Source organism: Condylura cristata, unplaced genomic scaffold (assembly GCF_000260355.1).
Source record: "Condylura cristata isolate star-nosed mole 26May11 unplaced genomic scaffold, ConCri1.0 scaffold00004, whole genome shotgun sequence".
Taxonomy (NCBI): domain Eukaryota; kingdom Metazoa; phylum Chordata; class Mammalia; order Eulipotyphla; family Talpidae; genus Condylura; species Condylura cristata.
Genome location: NW_004567105.1, coordinates 26,424,125 through 26,444,100, shown reverse-complemented (window position 1 = coordinate 26,444,100; position 19,976 = coordinate 26,424,125). Strand labels below are relative to the sequence as shown.

Genomic DNA, 19,976 nt, shown 5'->3' with positions numbered 1-19,976 from the left:
GAGGAAGAGAAGCCGTCCAAATCTGTGATGTCCTATTTTACAACTTAGGGCAAGTTGGTGAGTTAGTCTGATCCTCAGTTTTTTTCTCTGTAAAATGAATATGACAATGCCCATCGTATAGGTTCTTGGGAGTATAAATGAAATAATGCCCACAAAGTGCCAGGACATGAGGGTATATTCTTATTCTGGGGCAGGGTACCTTTCAAGTTTCAGGAGACTCTTCATCTCTGAAACATTCTGTCAGTGAATTTAGAGTGTAAAACTCTGGTCATTTCCTGAAAGGAAGCTACTGCCTCTGTCAGCCCTGTAGACTTTCCTTAATTTAGCCATCAATTCCAATTAACTGCTCTCCTAAAGATCCCAGAATAGCTAGCTTGGGATGGTTTCCTGCCTCTGTGTTTTAAAATCCTTGGGCTGTGAACCATTGCTTCGCACTTGATTTCCTAATTACTTTTCTGGTTATCAGGCTCCTGTGAACATCCTGACTTTTGATTGAATCCTTGACCAGTTGGTTATTCACCTACCTTCTCTCTTCTGCTTCTGAGGAAATCACTTACCTGTGTTTATTATGAATTTTGAAGTTCCCTATGCCTGCTCTCTGTTGCTATCCTGAAGAAGTGCTTTGATCCTCAGACCATGCTTTGGCCATACCTTTGTCCTGCACTGCCTTTTATATGTTTCTTACGTTCTCTCTGTGATGAATACTAATGAGTGTTCATATGGATTTGAATCCAAAGTCTAATTCCATCTTTTATTAGGTGACCAAAAATTGCTCTTAAAATATTCTCATTAGTATTCTTCAGATACCTGTACTATAATAGTTTAAAATCAATATGCATGTGTGACACTTATTATTATATGTTTGTTTGGGGGGAGTATGTTTTTAAATATAATCCATGACAACATGTTCCATTGATTATAATGATGTGTTTTGCTTTTACTGACACATTTTGCACTTGCATATGTTTCCTATTAAAGTTAATCCTTACAATAATCCTGTGTTATAGACATGGATAGATAAGGGTTTATCCCTGTACAAAAAAGGAGGAGACTCAAGATCTAGTAGTAAGTGTTAGGACTGGGAAAGGCGCCCAGAATTTTTGACCTTGGCTCTTGTGAATGCCATCAAAGATTTAATGTTTCTTTTTTCTCGTAGAGGGGATACAAACACATTAACTGATATCAGTCTCAATGCAAAGGAAGTTTTATTTCTAGAGTATTCCATACTGGACTGTTTTAGAGCATGTTTTATATACCTCTGGAGGAGCAACTTTAAATATAGAGATAGGGATGTAGAGAAGCAGACTAATAAAATTGGCTTGTAGACCTGATTTTAAATTATAGGCCGTTTTAGAATCTTTGTTTCTTATTTTCCACCCTGTATTTTATAAATAAATATAATATAAAAGCATATAGTTGAGTAGTCTGCCTTTTTTCATCTTTCCTTTTCATTTTACTTAGCATATATGATCATATGAAAGGGATTGAAATGGAATCCTTAACAATTTAGCAACTGGAGTAATTGAAGACAAAAGAACTTCGGGATGAAATGTGGAATTTTTAGGATGACTTAATGTGATGACTTTTTAAGTCTTGATGCTTTCTCAGTGGTCAAGAGTCATTATTTCTGTTGTCTCCTTAGGTGAACAGTTTGACTTTGCAGTGACAGAGCTGCACAGCAGCTGTCCCTGGGGACTGGTAGTGTGGAGTTATGTGGCTCTAGCCCCTACCCGTGGTGATTTGAAGCTATAGCAAGCCACTCAGAGGGAAAAAAAAAAAAAAACACACCTGTAAGAAGTCAATAAATAAGGACGGAAGTCAATAAATTGTACACGATGGAACATAAATTGTATCCATCAGCTCGTCCTTAGAAAACCACAGAGTAGATGAATTATCACAGCATCTGTCATGTACATACATAGGTGAGTTATTGTAATGTATTATACATTCAAACTATCAAATATTTATGAAAATAGGATGTACTTTAATGATGGTCAACAGAATTTTCCAAATAGTGTTGTGTTTGCCTAGAGTTCACAGAACAAGAAAGAAAGAAATATGATAAGAAAGCAGTTTTAGATATTTTTTTCTTAATTTGCTATTGGTTTACTATATACATATGCATAAATTTTGGAAATTTGTCTTCACAACTTAATTTGTGTATATGAATCACAGCACCTCCACCAAAATTCTGTCTAGTGACATTCCTACTGTTAATTTCACCCCTCGGCCTGTTCTTTCAAATCCCTTTTCCTTCTCCAGTAACCATTATATTTTTAAAAATCTATGTTTTTCTTACTTTTATATTTCATTTGTTCATGCCTGCAAGAACTGGGGTGTAGGCCAAGATGCAGAGGGGTACTGTGAGAGGATTGAGCAGAGGCAGAGTGAGGAGCAGAACATACAAGTGTCCCATAGTACACCGAGGGGAGCAGCAGTATATTACTCCATGTGGGTAGCTCCCAGTCAGGGAGAGAGCACATGCTGCAGTGGCTGGTGATAGCTGGTGAGTGCTGAGATGTTAACCCCTGTGATGGCAGGGAGGCCCAGTACTGCTTCTATTTTGTTTGATTATACTAATCCTATTCCATATATGAAAGAAACTGTCCGATAGTTGTGTTTCTCTTTCTGATCTGTTTCACTTAGCATAACTTCAAGATTTTGTGGCAACCAGCACAGAGCAGGTTCACTATAGATTCTGACAGATGCCCTAAGTAGATTGTTTAATGCTTTCTCAGGAAACCAGGCACACCAGGCAAGGTGGCTTGCATGCAGGGTGGCAGGCATGCCCTGGGAAGAGGGGAGGGGTGAGAGGCTGGGATGCAAGCAGGCAAGCAGGCCTCCCAGTGCCCCCTGAAACTTTAGCTCCTTCTTTGGGCTCTCTCTGGCATCCTCTTTTGTGCCATCTGGCCGTCTCCCCTCTTCTGTAGTCACACCACCATCCCCTTCTTGGCTGTAGTGCCTCTGAGTGATGCTGCCCTAAATCCCTGGACTCTAGGCTTGGATATGCACACTTGCACATGTGTGTGCAACCATTGCCCAGGTGGCCACAATCAGGAACATATGTCCCCAGCCAACAATCCCAGGCTCCCAAGTGCCTTTTTTGCAAAATATTTGTTGATTTATGCATACAGAACTGGGGTATAGGCCAGAGGTGCAGGGGTGGTGAGAAGATTCACCAGAAACAGAATGGGGAGCAGAACAGGCCTACTGATGAAGTCTACTGCTGAGGGGAGCAGCGGGTGGGTCAGGAGTGGTCTGCCGCAGCATATGGTCACCTCCAGGGCTGAGGATTGCACTCATGCTGAAGTGGCTTTAGCTTCTTAGTGCTGTGCTTTAACCCACTGCACCACCAGGAAGGGCCCAAGTGCCTTTTATAGCCACATGATCAGGGCCACTAGTGATTGCCACTGAGGCTAGTGACACAAACATGATTCACTCACCCTACAAAGTTTTGTCCATTTTGTTGCAAAAGGCAAGAGTTCATGTTTAATAACTGAGTCTCATCCCGTTAGGTATATGTACCCCTTCTTCTTTATCCAGTCATCTGTCCATGGGCATTTAGGTTGCTTCCACGTCTTGGCTATTGTGAATAGTGCTGCTCTGAATTTAGAGCTATACATATGTTTTTGAATGACTGAAGTCAAGTTTTTGGAAGTCTCCTTTCCCACAGAAATTATACCCTGCTGCCTATCAGTGGCTGAAGAGAGGTATTAATCCCCTGAGGGTGCACAATTTTGTTTCCATTACTTTAGGCCATGTGCTTCAAAGCTTTCTTTCTCAGTTCCCAAGTTCTCTTTTAACCTAATAAATATAAAGGATTCCTTGTTTACAACTTTATAAGTAAAACATAATTTTCTAACTTGAAAAAAACTTTAAAAAAGGTATTTTATTCACTAATCATTAGAAAAAAATGTCAAGCAAGAACAAATAGTTTACATAGAAGATTTATAATCAGTAATATGTGGACTCATTGTATAAGAGATGTTCAAAAGTTAAGGGAAAATATGTAAGTATATTATCATTTTCATCTTATTTTGAAGTAGCATTAGTTGAAAGGACTTAATTAAAAGCATTTTTATTTGTGAATTTCATTTGTCTCTGCCAGGGGTTCCCAAACCCCGGGAACCCATAGGTCAGAATCACCTGGAGCTCTTACTAAATCTCTGCTGACTGGCTTCACCATAGTGCATCTGGATGAAGTCTGATACTTCGCATTTCTAATGAGTTCCAAGGTGACTCTGATAGTTTTGGTCCAGGGACTATAATTTGATAACCAGAGGTCTAAGCAAACTGCCCTGGCAATTCCTCTCTGCTCATGTTGGTATCTGATTGGAAATTGCCAAGTGAGAAGTTGAGAAAATCTGTTGTTGCTTTGTGTTTCAGGAACATTGTTTTCTTAAACATATTTTCTGCCATATTATTTGGTAAATGAAAGGTGCATGGGAATATTTGCTTTGAATTTACTTGATTTACTTACAGAATCTCAAATATCATGCCTTTTTTCCTCACCAAAAAATTGGGAATTTCAAATTTATTTTCAATTCAATAAAAGTTTTTTTTTTTTTAATTCAGTGATTTTTTTTTTTTTTGCATCCTTGTATTTTGGAGTGTAAGATGCCCTCCAGACATTGCTGCCATAGTGTGCCTACGTTCAGAAAACCCATAGCCAATATCATAGACCCTTGTGCTAACTTCCCTTTTTATTCTTGTCCTTGCTTGTCCCTCTTTCCCTCCCCCCCCCGCCCCCTCTGGTTGTCCTCATTCCACAGTCAGCTTTCAAGTTTTTGGTTTGGCTCTATTGGACCTTTTATTTTGTTTTCCTATATTTCAAATACAAGTGATACCATCCAGTATTTGTCGTTCTCCATCTGATTTATTTTACTTACTATCTTTCTAAGATACTGTTTGATACAGTTTAATATGCAGATTTTAGCTCATGTTGTCACCTTCATTATTAGAATTTGGCAAGCGATTAGGAGGGATTCCCCATAGTGTTGTGTAAAGTGCCAGATGTTGTAGCAGGAAAATAAAGGAGTTTTCTTCCCTATTTTGAGATAGATGTCAGATGGAGTAGAAATGACTGTAGTAAACTGAAATTAGGGAAGTCTCATAAATGAAATACTCCTTTCTATGTGGTCTAACGGTGTATATTGAGCCAGAAAATCTGGGTTCTATGCAGTATACCAGTGTAACCTGGAGAAATTGCTCCATCTCTTTGCTTCAGGAGCTTCATCTCTAAAGTGGTATAATAACATCTTCCACTGAGGGACTTTTGAGGATTGGTTTTATAAAACCGTCAAAAAGTTTAAAGCAGTGTCTTATTCTCAACACTGTTATTAATAAACCCTGTATCTTGTATAAGGGCTGCTATGTAGCCCTTGCTTAATTATTTTTTTAAGATATATTTATTCATGCATACAGAACTGGGGTACAAGCCAGAGGTACAGGATGGTGAGAGGATTCACCAGAGACAGAGTGGGGAGCAGAACAGGAAGATCGATGAAGTACACTGCTGAGGAGAGCAGCGGGCGGGCCAGGAGAGGTCTTCTGCACTTGTGGGTCACCTCTGGGGCTGGGGATCAAACTCGCACTGAAGTGGCTGCAACTAGCTTGCAGTGCTGCATACTAACCTGTTGTGCCATCAGGGAGGACCCATAGCCCTTATTTGTATCATGTGTGGTAGCAGTGGATATATGATTATAGTAAAATGAAATAAAATTTAAATTAGTACTAGCATCATACTAAAGTATTTCCAAAAATTTCCAAAATGTCATATTCTCTGTAATAGAAATGATCATTCATCAGGCGTCATGTATTTAAGACAGGGTAGATGGTTCTTTATTATGTGTTTGATTTCTGCCAGAGTTGTGGATTGTCTACCCTGACAATGAAATTTCCCATGAGGATTCTAATGCTTAACCTTAGAAAATACTGATTCTGAAGTGAACAATTCAGTACCTTTGGAGAGGAACCAGAATTTTAATATATTGATCATTACTTAGGAATTTCTTCTTTGTGACTAAAATAAAACTTTAAAAATTAAATATTTATATTTTCTTTAAACCTGAAAACAAAGCCATATTAACATTTCAAGTTTACTATACTGTGTAACTCTAGGAGTATCACATATGTATTTATATAGATGCTTCTATAGGCTGTAAGCCAATTTTTTTTTTTTTGAGAATCTACCATATGGGAGATATCATTATTATCATTTTCTCTTCTATATCTCACTTTGATTCTATTTTATTCTGATATTTTGTATTTGTTTGATGTATTTTATTTTAGAGGATTCCATTGGTTGTGTAGTTCATCTATGTATGTATCAAATGTATAATAAATATATAGTATTACACACACACACACACACACACCATTTTTAATGTCCTTTGGGGTTATTTATTGGTCATTTGGTTTATCCACTGGTTCAGTGAACATCAACTTCTGTTGTTCTTACCCAAGTCTGGTTGAAGTAAGGGTGAAGAAAATTAATTCTGTTTCTGAATGAAAAAAAGAGATTTCCTGAGATCCAAGATTAGTATGCATACTTTCATTTCATTCCCTATTTTTTTATTCCCATGCCTCTACCCGTCTTTGTGACTAGTAACACTATATGTCTTGATTCTTTTTTAATAAAGATTTTTTTTATTTATACATACAAGAATTGGGGTGCAGTCCAGAGGTCCTGGGAATGAGAGTATCTACCAGATTCAGAGTGGGGAGCTGAACAGGTGAATCTGCTGAGATTCACAGCTGAGGAGAGAAGTGGGTGAGACAGGAGAGGTCAGTTGTGCCATGTGAGTTAGCACCCTGACCAGCAGTCAAACCATGCTTCAGTAGCTGATGATGACTTGATAGCACTGGTACTTAACAAGTGCCCCACTAGGGAGACCCTATTCCAAGACATTTGAAGTGTAAAGGAGGCAGGGCAAGTTAGTATAAATCTTGACTGGTTCACTCCCTCCTCCAATTTCTCTGACACTTAGTCTTTCAATAAGCATCTTCCCCAGGCTCTGGCTAAATGGATTTATTTAATAATCAATTGATTCAGCATGCTACTTCATTACTCTGTTTTTTGAAAGTTTCTTCTGCATTAAATATGTTTCCCCTTCTTTCTGCTTGTCAAAGCTCACTCTTTTGGGTGGCTTCTCATTCTCATTACTTTTCTAGAACCTTCATAATGGTGGCTTTCTTTTTACTTTCTTTGTTTTGTAATTTCTCAGTTCACATTTTTATAAACTGGAATATATAGAATTCATAAAGAAACTTCTTTCCTAAAGTTAAATGTGATATTTATTTATTTATTTATTTATTTATTTATTTATTTATTTATTTATTTATTTATTTATTCATTCATTCATTCATTCATTCATTCATTCTAGGTAGCGAGGTAAACTACTTGATTACATTGCGTACACTCAGACTATTTTATGACTGCTCAAGCAATTGGGTGAAAGACAATGAAAAGCAGTAGTGAATGGAAGAGTCAGGAGGTACTAAGGAAATATCATTAATAGAAATAGGTGAAAGAGTGTACATGAATAAGAAAAGACTAAAGTTATCTAAGTTCATTTTATTTCTATTTTAAGTTTTGCTTCACTTTGTAAGCCAGCTACTGGATTTTTCTGAGTTATTGCCTCATTATTACTCACTTTTAAATCTACCTTCAAACGTGAAGCTTTTGAAAAACTTCAGAGAATAGTCACTATTTTTCTTGATGTAAGAATAGAGAAATAAGTGAGTTGAAAGTTTACTTGGTGTGTATATGTATTTATACAGCATACTATTATTGCCATTTTTCAGATGAGAAAACTGGCATGGAGAAAAAATAAATGTTCAATAAGTGTCCATATATATATTGAGTGACAGAACAGAAATTTCCACAATAAGTTTTAATGCTTATTTATTATAGTTTGGTTAGATTACTTTCCATTAGTAGGTGCAGCATAACATTTGAAAAACTACTAACACTGTGTTTTTGTAAAAGTTTATATCATTTCCTCTTTTCTGTATATTATGATTTGTTACTAAAGAGTTGTCTCTACTCTAGCATGTCTCCAATCTCATGACTTTATCGGCCACTCCTCAAGTCCATATTGTAATATCTATGTAATAATGACATTTGTTTTCTCTATTATATCATATATACACACATTGTAAGAGGTTTAAATGGGGAATGACAGTCCAAACAAAATAGTTTAGACATTTGCAACTTTTTCATAAAATGATGCCAAAATATTGTCATATACATGATCTCATATGACAAATTTAATAGTCTTTCCAGAGAAACACACATTTTTAAGGTAAGGTTGTATATAAGTCAGTCCAGTGGCTTCCTTTTACAACAAGCAGGATTATTTTCAATGTAATAGAACTGGGGGAAAGAAAGAGAAAAGCCAGACTGATCTGTAATTGAGTTTCCTCAGTAGTCATAGAGGAAGGGGGTTTTGCTGTGTCACATGTGACTAGTCACTGGTTTTGAAAGAGTGAATCATCACCCTTTGAAACAAGAGATAAGTCGCAGAAAGCTGTTTAAAAATCATTTTGCAACTATTTCCTTTTGAGCCATGACTTCTTAAACTGGAATGTGATCCAGAATAGCTTCCTTTTGAATGCAACATTTGTCTTAAGCATTTTATTGTCTCCTTTCCCCTTGTTCCATATCACTTCTCTCCTCCCTCTGTTCAACAGATTTATACTGATTGGGCCAACCACTACCTAGCAAAATCAGGCCACAAGCGGCTGATCAAGGATTTGCAACAGGACATTGCAGATGGGGTACTGCTAGCTGAAATCATCCAGATCATTGGTAAGGCCTGCCCTCCGAGAAGAACCATACAAGCCTCGCCCCAATGCCCCACCCCCTTTGGTAAATTATATATTTAAGTTGAATACAGACAAACTTGGTCCATGTGTCTCTGAGATTAATATCATTCTCCTGTGTCTTCATTAAAAATGTTTATGTGGGAATGTTTGAAAGAGGCAGTTTGGCCACACTTGCAAATTTCTCATAGTGTATCTTTACATACACTGAATTGTCAGAAATGAAAGCTTCATTAAACCATATGTCTCCCATGTGTGCATTTTGTTAGCTAGAGCAACTCATATACTCTGAGATGCCTTGAAACTGTATCCTGATCCAGCAGGGACAATTGTGAAAGGTTTCATGTCAGCAGTCATTTGGCACAGGCTAAAGGATTAACAGCAACTTCCTTCTCACTCACTTGGTGTTTTGCTTTTTCTGTTGTTGTTGTTATTCTTGTTTTTGTCTGATTTTGCACATGGAATTGGCGACTGCTAACAAGTGGGTCCTCTTTTACAGGCTTGGGAGATAGGAATATAGCAACAGCCTTTTGCTTGTTTTTTTTTTTTTTCTTAGTCTCCTTTTTTGTTTTTCACTTCATTGCTTAAGCATGTCATTCTTTTTTTCTCTCTTTTACTTTGTATCTTGGCTTTAGCAAATGAAAAAGTTGAAGATATCAATGGATGTCCTAGGAGTCAATCTCAGATGGTAAGAATCATATTTATTCTAAATATATGCTTATCTTCACTTCCAGATGTTTATTGCATTTGTAAGTGGACTGGAAATTCATTTTGTATGTTTTTCTGCTGGTTAAAGCAACCATTCAATCACTTTTTACCATATGTATATTTGGGGTGCAACTTATACACAGTGATAATATTAATATAGTAATATAGTTGAATATATATATATATATATATATATATCTTGAGTAACATAGCTTCAGTTAACCTATCAGAACCTTGACTTCTTTTTTTGTTCTGATACTTGAATAGTTTAATACAGGCTTTGGTGGCAGTAAATCCCATTTCCAATTTTAAGTTGACCCTTTCAGCTAAACAACTGGTTTGAAGAACAAAACCTGCTATATGCATTTAAAAATATATAAATAGTATTTTCTTTGCGCAACAAAGTGCAATATAAACACATGGGTTCTGTAACACTTCTAGAAATGGTTCTAAAGGCACACTGCTGGAAGTCTGTTGATTGTGAGATATGATTCATTGCCTTTTCCGGAAAGCTGTTGATATAGAGGTCTGTCTCTCCTCCAGCCTTTCTTATATTTGCCACTAGTAAAGTTTAGGATTTTATAATAAATAATCTATTGATAAGCTGCTATGATAAAAAACTCACTCACTTTTAATTAAATGGCCACAATACAAATTTATAGGACAACCTGAAACATAAAATGTCTTAACTAAAGTTAATCAATAGTTATAATCGGGAATGACAGTCAAAATCTCCAAGATGAGGGTTCCCCCCAAACCCCTTTTAGCACAAAATAGAAATTTTAAAAATAAACTTAATGAATTCTTAATTGTCAGAACCAGAAAAATGAGAAAAATTACTTTTTGACCTGCTGATCTGCTTTTCTTACTGTCAGAAGGCTGAAATCTAAAGTAATGAAAGGAATTTAGTTTGAGTGATTAACCAGAACATCTGGTGTGTGTGTTTTAATAAGCACTCTATGCACCTATTACAATGTCATGAATTCTGTGTAACTGTCATGAAAAAAACATCAAAATTTTAAAATAGTCAGATTTAAGGAACTTTCTGATTAATTACTTTGGGCACAGATGTGTCTGTGTGTGGCAATTACAATTGTTTTCTGAAGTCTTACTAAAAGCAGTTATAATACCTTCAAGACTTTGCTACAATGATAGCTCTGTGATGTTGGAAAAACATCTATCCTGAGTCTCAGCTTTCTTATTTGCAAAATAACCCTTATTAGAATATGATAATAAGATATAATTAGGACCATTTTTTCTGCCGACATTATATATATATATATATATATATATAGGAAAATATTAATTGAAAACTTACTTGTGAATTAACTAACACCAGTTAAAATAATTTTTTTGGCATAAAATACCTGCAGTTCCTGAGTATCATATATTGTTTCATAAACCCAAGGATTCTGGTTTTACTTTCATTAATTCAGCAAAATGTTTACCTTTGCTGCTAACATTTCAATTTTATTCTGAGCATTTGTAAACAGGAAAGATAATACTTCATGAAAGGAAAAAAGGTTTTCAAAGCCTCTATCTGTGGACAGAGGTTTAGTCTATAGATATTTTTCTGAAATATTCTGTAAGTTTGTGAAAGTACTATTATCAGCCCATTACATTTTAAAATACTTCATATTCTTTCTAAGCCCCTAAATTAGCATCATAAAACCCAGAAAATTCAAAGCATAAGAAAAACACATGAATGAAAAAATTTTTTCAAGCTAAAAATATATTAGTTCTGAGTAGGAATTACTTGGACCTATTTTTTTTTCTTTTTTTAATGTGGGGAATTTTAATATGAATTGATCATGTCTTCAGTGAGGTTGTTCAGAAGAATACATACAACATAAATGTCATATTTTGGTTGTAATATTTTGCCTATTCTTAAGAATTGGCATTGCTACTATGTTATTAGTAAGTAAAAACTGAAGATTTTTTAAAGAGAGGAAGTTAAAAAGAATTCTGATACTATGACTAGGCTTATGGATTTCATGTATCTATTCCAAACAGGATGTTGCTTGTTTCCTTCTTGCCTAATAACCAAGATGTGCCACATTAGTAACAGTGGGTGTTATACTTACTCATAGAACTACTTTGGAACATCTTTTTGTATATTTGATCTTTTATAGCCTTTATTTGCTCTTTGTATTTAATAACAAAAGGTAAGGTAAAACCAGTTCTATTGTTATTTCTAGTAACAAACTGTCTTTATTTAAATTTCAAACTTGATGAATTTTATTGTAACATTTTAAACCTTAAGGTTAGAAATGCTCTAATGGATTGAATGCACAATATACTAATTAATTCCCATACTAGTTAGACAGTTTCTGTTTAGGCAAGTTATTGATATCAGTCTTAGAGACATTTGAGGACCAAAGAGCACACTTAATAAATGGAAGTGATGTTACATAGGCAACACCAAAATGATTAAGGGAGTGAATTTAGTGTTTTCCAAAAACAGAAAAATCACTGTAGTTTGAATACAGTGAGAAGTGTTTGGAGAGGCTGTTGGGAGTCAGGTCATATAGAGGCTAAAGTAAGGAGTTTGTGTAGATTCTTTTAAGTTGGTTGAAGAGCCTATTAAAGACTTTTAAAGCATGATCTAATATAAATATTTTAAAAGATCACTTGCATTTCTTTCTGGGAATTGTAGAATATGTTAAGTTGTTATCTGCAATTAGATGTGGGAGATGTAGATTACAGGGGATATAAATTGCCCCCCCCCCAAAAAAAAATCTTGGCATGAATTTGTAATTGGTTACCATTAAACCAGTTGATTATTATAAAGTAAGAAAATTTCCAAAAGATGAAGTAAGGGGCCCTCCCTGGTGGCGCAGCGGGTTAAAGCACAACACTAAGAAGCTAAAGCCACTTCCACATGAGTTCGATCCCTGCCTGCCCCGGAGGTGACTACATGGCATGGCAGACCTCTCCTGACCCGCCCGCTGCTCCCCTCAGCAGTGTACTTCGTCGATCTGCTTGTTCTGCTCCCTGCTCTGTCTCTGGTGAATCCTCTCACCCTCTGCATTTCTGGCCTGTACTCCAGTTCTATATGAATAAATAAATCTTCAAGGGAGAAGACAGATTCATATTTTGATGAGTAAAGTTTGATGGTATCCATTGAAACAGCAAGTAGGATGTGACATTAGGTAATTAGTGTGTTTTTAAGGATCAAAAGGTATAGTCATACTATATCTAGTCATAGGTAATGATTGAAGTCATGGAAAATGATGAGATCTTGCAAAGGTGTGTGTAAAGACAGAAGGGTACCAGGCTGAAACTAACCTTCTGGATAATATTCAATATGTATGTGATAAGTAGTTGTATGGAATCAGAAAAGGGAAAGAGCAATAAGAGAGTAAGTTGTGAAGTATCATTGGGAGAGTGGATCAACAGATATAAATTACTTATCCATGAGGTAACTATGATAGCAAAATGTGGCAGTTCTGTCAAATGATATGTGAACCAACTAGTTGGTGTACCAGAATAAGGAAGTTAGTTCTGGTAATTAGATAGCCATTAGTGATAGTTTCATAAAGTAATTGTGTGCCAGGGAGTAACTGGAGTTGCAGATATTTGAGTAACATTTCTAGAAGTTCCCTACTGAAGAAAAAACATCACACACATATACACATATACACACATTGTCATATATAATATCTATATCTATATATCTATCTGTCCCTCTGTATTTACTCTGAAAGGAAGGTAGGGTGAAAGGAATTTTTGGTGGGAAAGGAAGTAGACAAAGGAGGAAGCAATAAGGATGAAGAGAGGATATTTCACGGTATTGGGGAGACTAGTCTTGATGCCAAATCTTAAAAGAAGCAGCAGAGGGAGAGATTTAAGTCTTTATGTGAAAGACATAATGTTAGGGCTCTCCCTAGTGGCACAGAGGCTTGTAGCTCTGCACTATGAAGCTAGCCAATCCATGGCTGCTTCAGTGCGAGTTCGATCCCTGGCCCTGGAGATGATCCATATGAGCAGCAGACCTCTCCTTTGTCACACACTGCTCTGCTCAGTAGTGTACTTTGTCGTTCTGCCTGTTCTGCTCCTCACTCTGTTTCTGGTGAATCCTCTTGCTACCACTGCAACTCTTGCCTATACCCTATTTCTGTATGTATAAACAAATAAAATCTATAAAAAAAATAAAGACATAATGTTGGAAAGAAAAGTATGCATAGTGTTCCCTCTGTCATGTCCCACGGGGAAATGACTACATGAAGATGGGAGTGTAATAGAAATTAAAGATAATGACTTCAGAATATTAGATAATACTAATGGGCTCTTTTCCATGTGATTCTATATTGTGACCTTATAAAGAAAAATTCAGTTATGGTATATTATAATAGATAAGGAGAAAGTCAACAATAATTCTTTCAATAATATGGCGAAAGGTCTTATTTAAAAGAAATATCAACTTATCCTTTTGATAAGGATAAGAGATTATTCTAAGTTTCAAAGTTATGTTATGTTTCCCTAATAAATTTGAAACTAAACTTGTCCTGAAAAACAGAACTTAGTTTGTAGGAGCTTATTCAGCACTATATTTAACCTCTTTGAAAGATGCAGTTACTAATATGGATGGCACCTGTCGAGTAATTTCTAGGTGGGTGGTACGAGGATTCAAAATATACACTGCATGCCACAACTTTGGTGAGATTACATGAGGAAATAAATTCGTAAACTATAAATATCAGGAATGTCCAGAATGCCCAGAAGATTAAAAATAGCAGAAAAAAAATGTCTGACATTTATTTGAAATCAGAGGCACAAGTGTAAGGTTCTTAAGGAAAAAATGTAAGACATGTAAGGAAAGCAAAGTTGTTTTGAAAACAAGTTTTTTTCTTCATTTAAAATAGGCCACCACATTTAAGGAACTCCACAAATGGATGCAAGGATTAGGAAAGTTGATTATGTTAAGTGCTTGCCAACTGAGGATTAGATTTTATAGTACAGCTAAATTCTGGCAAATCTGACTCAGGCTATTCTTCCTCTTGGCTTGGTCCACCTTTAGCTTCACCCTGGCAGCTCAATTGTTTTATAATTGCCTTTAATCAGCCTTATTTTTTTTATCATAGCATGTTATCTGACATTTGATGATAATAGGGATTTTGCAATGCTTTTTACCCATTTTTATTCTTAGTAGATACAAAATCACCTTTCTGTCTTCCCTTACTTCTTTCATTCCATGTCCTACAGGGCCACGACTTATAGAACGTGCAGCATTAGGGACTTACCAGCATCTTTACTTCATTTCTGTAGTTTACAGTTTTCTGGACAGTAAAACTATTCTTGATAGTGAAAGAATCTGTCCTTTTATTAGTATTCTCTGTCCATTACATTTTTAATTCTTTTGGTCATTGCTTGTAATTGCTGTTTCTTTTAAAGGTACCTTTTGCATTAAGATAAGAAGATGAGGCTCCTAACCAAATAGGGAAGAAATATAAATATTAACCAAGTTTTATAAATGGCACAGTACAGGATTCTAGCATCGTGACTCAGAGGAGTGGAGTATTGCTAAGTTAGTTCATTCACATGACCCCCTGCCATTTTTGAAACTGTTCATCTTCAGGAATGAAGAGATAGTTTCATGAAGACAAATGCTTTACAACAAATATAGTTCTTATCTCTAAAATAACACTAAATGAAAATATCTACTTTGTGTTTTATTTAATGATTTCATTCTTATATGTTTAATCTTTGGGGAAATAAGTCTTTATTATTAATTTTAGGAACTTTGTATATAAGCTATTAGAAAATTACTCTTTAAAAAAAATGATACTGTCTCTAGAAGTTATTCTGCAGACTATTAAAGTTCAAATCAAGCAATTGCAATAACAAAGGGGCATTGTGAAGTGTGTCATGTAAAAAGGACAATGGTCACTGGAATTCTAATTCTCTGTGGCACAGGGAAAAGAACTCATTAAGTATTTATCTCAGCTCACTTGTATAATGAGGGGATAATACTGAGGAACTCTAAAGATCATTCAAACTCTGATTTCTAGATTAATTTGACAAAATATCAATCATACTGTGGGTTCTTGTCAATATTTTATCTTATAGATAAATCATTTTATATGACTTAGAGATACATAAATTTACAACATTTCATAGTCATTACAGTTTATAACGAAGATTTAATAGCATCCATAATTTTTAGCAGCGCTAAATGTTTATTGTCCTCTAATTACCAAGACATTTAAAGTACAAATAGTGGACTGTCCTACCAAAAAGTAAATGATAAAATGTTAGTGAATTAATTTTCCCTATCAGCTGTTCTGTTTATACATTCACACCTACAATTTTGTTATAGTATATATGCATTTCTATATAAAGCATTCGTATGTATACATATGTCCATACATCCATATGAATGGATGCATATGATTAATATGGAGATAATCTCTTTGTAAACATCTTTAATCCACACATAATTTATTGATGTGGGTACTGCTTTCTTTCCCATTTCAGAAATAAAAAAGCTGAGGATTTAGTAGAGTTAAAACCTTCTCGATTTATTTAAAAGTATAAATTGTAATACTACTATGCAGACCTAATTTTGACTGCAAAATTTAATTATACTATGCTGATTAATTAATATGCGTTATAACTCCTTGTATCTAAAAAAAAAAACAGTCTGAACAGTAAAAACAAAATTAATCTTCTCCTTATCCAACAACACAAAGTAGTTTACAATGGGAAACTGTACCTTAGTATTTAATGATGTGAGATGTTAAATTGCATTGTTTACCTCCCCTTCACCCTATCTTAATCACAACTTAGAGGACAAGGTATGGAATCTTGCATTCCCAAAGATTCTAGGTCACCACTAGACTTGCTAAAGTCTTCATGTATCTACTATTTTACTGCATGGATCGTTGTATTAGTTCTCTGTGGCTGCTGTAGCAATTCATCACAATCTTGGTGTAAGACAATGGAAATTTGTTCTCTCAAAGTTCTGGAAGAGAAAAGTCTCAAATCAGTGTCACAGTGCCACAATCAAGGGCTTTGCATTTTTTCACTTTTGGCTATATCAGCTGTTCTATAAGCTAATCTACCATGTAAGAATGCGTTATATATTTGAAAGATAATTTGAAAGCTATATATATATATATATAAAAAACAAGTGGATTTTGCAATTTCATTGTTACATTTAATCAAGTAATTGTTACTATATACTAGCTGCCTGTCAGTTATGAGGAGAGCTTCAATCAGAAGCTAGTAGTGGCTTAGAATGTCTGAATTATAATACTAAGAATCACAGTTAGGAGAAAAGAAGTTTACGGAAGACTAAGAAGCTTGAATATGAATTCTGGATTTGCTATGAATTGTATAAGCTTATAAAGTTATGTTCCTTCTTTCTGCACAAGGGGCTCTGGTGGCTCTGGTTCATGGGGGCTGTAGTGGAGAGGGAATTATGCAGACTGTACTTCAGGGAGAATTAAAAAATGGTACAAAAATGAATTATGATGTAAGAAAGTTAAAAATTAAAATGCTCTTTCTAAGCCACTTTGAGATGGTAGAAAGAACATTAATGTAACAAGAGTTTATAAAAAATATGAAAAGTTTTTCAGTTGGCATAAATAACATACGTGCTTCAAGTTTTATATGAATTCCCTTTCTGTGCCAGGTTGTTGAGTAATACAGGAGAGAATTGAAAACTTCCAGCCATATTCCCTGCTTCCATTGTTCCCATGTAGTATAGAGCTTTTGAAACTACAATTTTTTATCTAGTGTGTAGTGAAGTTAATGCGTTACAAATGACTTTTTTAGTGAAATTAATTTATTATCTTCTATCATTGTTCACTGTTTTAAAGATTTATTTATTTGTGCATACATAACTGGGGTACAGGCCAAAGGTGCAGGGGCAGTGAGAGCCTTCACCAGATGCAGAGTGGGGAGCAGAACAGGCAGATAGACAAAGTACACTCCTGAGGGAGCAATGGCAGGTAGGAGAGGTCTGCTTCGCCATGTGAGTCACCTCCTGGGCAGGAGATCGAACTCGCACTGACATGGACATGGCTAGCTTGCAGTGCTGTGCTTTTTTAACCCACTGTCCCACCAGGGAGGACCTCATTGTTCATTTTTACACAATATTTGATTTCTCCCCTTAGGTGTAGTTCCCATAGTATTCCCAGGAACATAACACCCTTGATGTATCACTGTAGTCCCTTGTGTTCTTAAAAATACAAATAGTATATACTAAAATAGAATTTTTACTCTTCTTTTAAGTCTAAAACTAGTCCTATTTAGGCAAGCTATTAGTTGCAAACATATATGTGAAACATTTTCAACCTAAAACAGAACTTTGAAAAATCAGAATGAGTTGCAGAGTGAAGTGCTTCTATAAACTTTCCCCATATCTCTAGTGAAAGTCAGCAAGTCAGTTGTTTACTACCGCATAGTATTGTTTATAATTCTTTTTTAAAAATTTAATATGTATGCCTGTGCAAAGGTGATTGATGAATTATTTCTTGTCTCTTCACCTATTTTACAAGAGGACAAAGGTAAAAACCTTATAATTCATTTTTATGTCCCTTCACCATCTTTGCCCATAATAAAGTCAGTAGGTGATTAATGAATTTATCACTCATGCTAAGTGCTGGTGCCATGGTTTAAATGTAATCAAAAAGCTTAAGGTTCATATTAATCATATCCAGATATTTATTACCAAAGTTCAGTTTTCATTAAATATCCACAAATAAAAGTGAAAGAAACCTGTGAGTAGACAATTATAACTGATAAAAAATGTAAAAGATGCTACCAGTTATATTTCTTAAAACAGATTATACCAGAAATATTAAGAGGCTGGGTGTCATGAAACTTGTTAGGTATTTGTTAAGAGTTCTTTAAAAGCTGTGTTAGTTAATACCACTGAATTTCTTTTGTAATAATTTATTCAACACCATATGAATAAATAGAAGTTTTTTCCAATGTATATTCTAGATTTAATACTTTATTTACACTGTGTTTAATACTGAACCTCAGGTTAAAAATAAAAACAAAAACAAACTGAAGGCATGAATATACTGATAACTACTTTTGAATTTTCATAAATGGAGATGATGAACTCCTTCCTTGAAAGCCAATTTTTGACTTAACAGTTAGAACTTAGCAAGTTCATTGGATCAAAACAAATATGTAATATGACATTGGAAAATGACATTTCTGTTTGAAAACAGGTAGCTCCCATTTTTCATGCAAGTAGTAGAAAATATTGAGAATCGGTCAATGCTCTTTAGAAAACATGAGGATACTGGTTAATCTTGAAACTGATAGCTGTAGCTCTGAGCACAATTACAGGCATAATGTAAGTTTAATTAATATTTGATAGCTAACTAACTAAATAAATGACATAATTTTAAATTGTAAAAACAAAAGTAAAGGTAGTGTTCTGTGATATTAAATTACAAAAACAAAAACTCCTCAGGTCTAAAAATTTGGACTAACTTCAAGTGATTTTATTTTACATCTTCAACAAAGAAAACATACACAGAAGTTCACTTTCAGATTAACACCAACAAAACTGTTTTTGTTTAGGTCATTGTGATAACATTAAAGATTTTCATAGGATGCAAATGTCACAGGTGCAAAGGTATATCATTTTGATATTTCTTAAAATAATTGACAGGATTTAGGAATTAAATGTTTGAAAAAAAATTTACTTACATAGTCAACAGTTGTATAACTATCTAGTCATGCTTAAAATTAGCAGGAGGAAACATTGTTTTCCATGCCAATAAAATGTAAGCTAAAAATAGAAGGATCATAACTGTTCATGAACTAGATAGGATTATTATATTTTAAAATGTTTGATGTGGTACCCGCAGAATTTAGAATGAACTCCTTTGTATGGCTGCTTGAATGAAAGAGAAATTAATACCACAGGGATTATGTGTAACTCATGTACTTTACATAGTATTATGGTTCAAATAAGCAAAAGATAATATATTGCTATAGTCTGAACAATGTGATTCCTGTATCCACATGGGACTAAGTTGAAATGATATGCAGTTGCTTTCTTTTATGATCTCAGATTGCAGCTTTGATTTCCAAGCTTTAGTGCAAATTACAATCACCTGGGATTTTAAAAACATTCTGATAACTGCCTATTATCTGTGGACATTCAGATTTAACTGGTGGTTTATATATTGAGCATGTGTAGTTTTGAAAGTTCCTCAGATGCTTTTAATATATAGCCATTTTTATATAGACTCAATCCTGGGACCAAGGCCTATTTATGATGAAAAAATGTTGTCAATTATGAGATTTTTTTTTTAAAGATTTATTTATTTGTGCATACAGAACTGGGGTACAGGCCAGAGGCTCAGAGGCGGCGAGAGGCCTCACCAGAGACAGAGTGGGGAGCAGAACAGGCAGATCGAGGAAGTACATTGCTGAGGGGAGCAGCGGGCGGGTCAGGAGAGGTCTGCCAC

The 19,976-nt window shown here is 35.0% G+C and overlaps 1 protein-coding gene across 2 annotated transcripts in view; it reads left to right on the top strand.

Annotated features, from left to right (window-relative positions):
* Positions 1-19,976, top strand: part of NAV3 (neuron navigator 3) — a 263,498-nt gene that overhangs the window by 56,079 nt on the left and 187,443 nt on the right. For both annotated transcript variants that reach the window (XM_004675863.2, XM_004675862.2), the window contains exons 2-3: positions 8,695-8,812; positions 9,462-9,514. In XM_004675863.2, the coding sequence (XP_004675920.1) occupies positions 8,695-8,812; positions 9,462-9,514 (171 nt within the window). The remainder of the gene's footprint in view (positions 1-8,694; positions 8,813-9,461; positions 9,515-19,976) is intronic.